The sequence below is a fragment of the Rhea americana genome, unplaced genomic scaffold (assembly GCF_003343005.1).
Source record: "Rhea americana isolate MKP2758 unplaced genomic scaffold, rheAme1 scaffold_225, whole genome shotgun sequence".
Lineage (NCBI taxonomy): Eukaryota > Metazoa > Chordata > Aves > Rheiformes > Rheidae > Rhea > Rhea americana.
In genome coordinates, this window is record NW_028186341.1 from 587,129 (window position 1) to 588,600 (window position 1,472).

The following is a 1,472-nucleotide window of genomic DNA, read 5'->3' on the forward strand; positions in this document are numbered from 1 at the left end:
CCGGCTCCCCGCAGCATCCTCTTCGCCGACATCGTGGGCTTCACCCAGCTCTCGTCGTCCTGCAGCGCCCAGGAGCTGGTGAAGCTGCTCAACGAGCTCTTCGCCCGCTTCGACAAGCTGGCGGCGGTGAGTGCCCCCGCCGGCGGCGCGGCGGGGAGAGGCTGGGTTGGGGGACGGATCCGTGGGGCTGGGGGGGTCCAGGACCTCCGCCCTTCGCCGGCTGCAAAAAGCAGCTTGGGAAGGGGCTGAGCAGAGACGCGAGCTGCCGCGCGTCCGGCCCGGAGGAAGGGGCCGCGGGCTGACGCCGGCCCGCTCCCCCCCCCCCCCCCCCCCCCCCCCCGGCCGCAGAGGCACCACCAGCTGCGCATCAAGATCCTCGGCGACTGCTACTACTGCATCTGCGGGCTGCCCGACTACCGCGAGGACCACGCCGTCTGCTCCATCATGATGGGGCTGGCCATGGTGGAGGCCATCTCGTAAGGGCGCCTCGTCGCGTCCCCCCCGCTCCCCGGGCCAGGCAGCGCGGTGGGGGCCAGCTCGAAGTCGAGCTGGGGGCGGGTGGGGGCCGCCGGCCGGCGTCAGCCCCTCGCCCCCCCCGCAGCTACGTGCGCGAGAAGACGCGGACGGCGGTGGACATGCGCGTCGGGGTGCACAGCGGCACRGTGCTGGGCGGCGTGCTGGGCCAGAAGCGCTGGCAGTACGACGTGTGGTCCACGGACGTCACCGTGGCCAACAAGATGGAGGCGGGCGGCATCCCGGGGTGAGGTGCCAGCTCGGGGCGCGCAGTGCTGGGGTTGGGGTGCTTTGGGGGGTTTTCCGAGCCTGGCTTTGGTGGGATGCTCGTTGGTGGGTTTGGGGGAGGGTTTAGGGGGCAGGGGTTCTCTGGTTCTCCAAGGCTGGCTTTGGTGGGACACTCCATGGTGGGCGTTTTGGAGTTTTGGGGGGTTTTGTCTTTGGTTTTCCAAGCTTGGGTTTGGGGGTTGTGGGGGCACACAGTGGTGGGTTTGGAGGAGATGTTTTGAGTTTTTTTCCAAGCCTGGCTTTGGCGGGGCGCTCAGTGGTGGGCTTCTTGGAGGTGTTTTGGGGGTTGTTTTGGTTTTTCCAAGCCTGGCTTTGGCGGGACGCTCAGTGGTGGGCTTCTTGGAGGTGTTTTGGGGTTGTTTTGGTTTTCCAAGCCTGGCTTTGGTGGGACACTCAGTGGTGGGCTTTGGGGAGGTTTATTTTAGAGTTTTTTTGGTTTTTCCAAGCCTGGCTTTGGCAGGGCGCTCAGTGGTGGGCTTCTTGGAGGTGTTTTGGGGGTTGTTTTGGTTTTCCAAGGCTGGCTTTGGCGGGGCGCTCAGCGGTGGGCTTCTTGGAGGTGTTTTGGGGTTGTTTTGGTTTTCCAAGGCTGGCTTTGGCGGGGCGCTCAGTGGTGTGCTTCTTGGAGGTGTTTTGGGGTTGTTTAGGTTTTCCAAGGCTGGCTTTGGCGGGGC

The 1,472-nt window shown here is 65.2% G+C and overlaps 1 protein-coding gene across 1 annotated transcript in view; it reads left to right on the plus strand.

The window, feature by feature from the left end:
* ADCY3 (adenylate cyclase 3) overlaps nucleotides 1-1,472 on the plus strand; it is a 10,807-nt gene that overhangs the window by 4,518 nt on the left and 4,817 nt on the right. Inside the window, exons 5-8 of the mRNA XM_085305679.1 lie at nucleotides 15-126; nucleotides 349-476; nucleotides 602-760; nucleotides 896-920. Coding sequence (XP_085161805.1) covers nucleotides 15-126; nucleotides 349-476; nucleotides 602-760; nucleotides 896-920 — 424 coding nt within the window. The remainder of the gene's footprint in view (nucleotides 1-14; nucleotides 127-348; nucleotides 477-601; nucleotides 761-895; nucleotides 921-1,472) is intronic.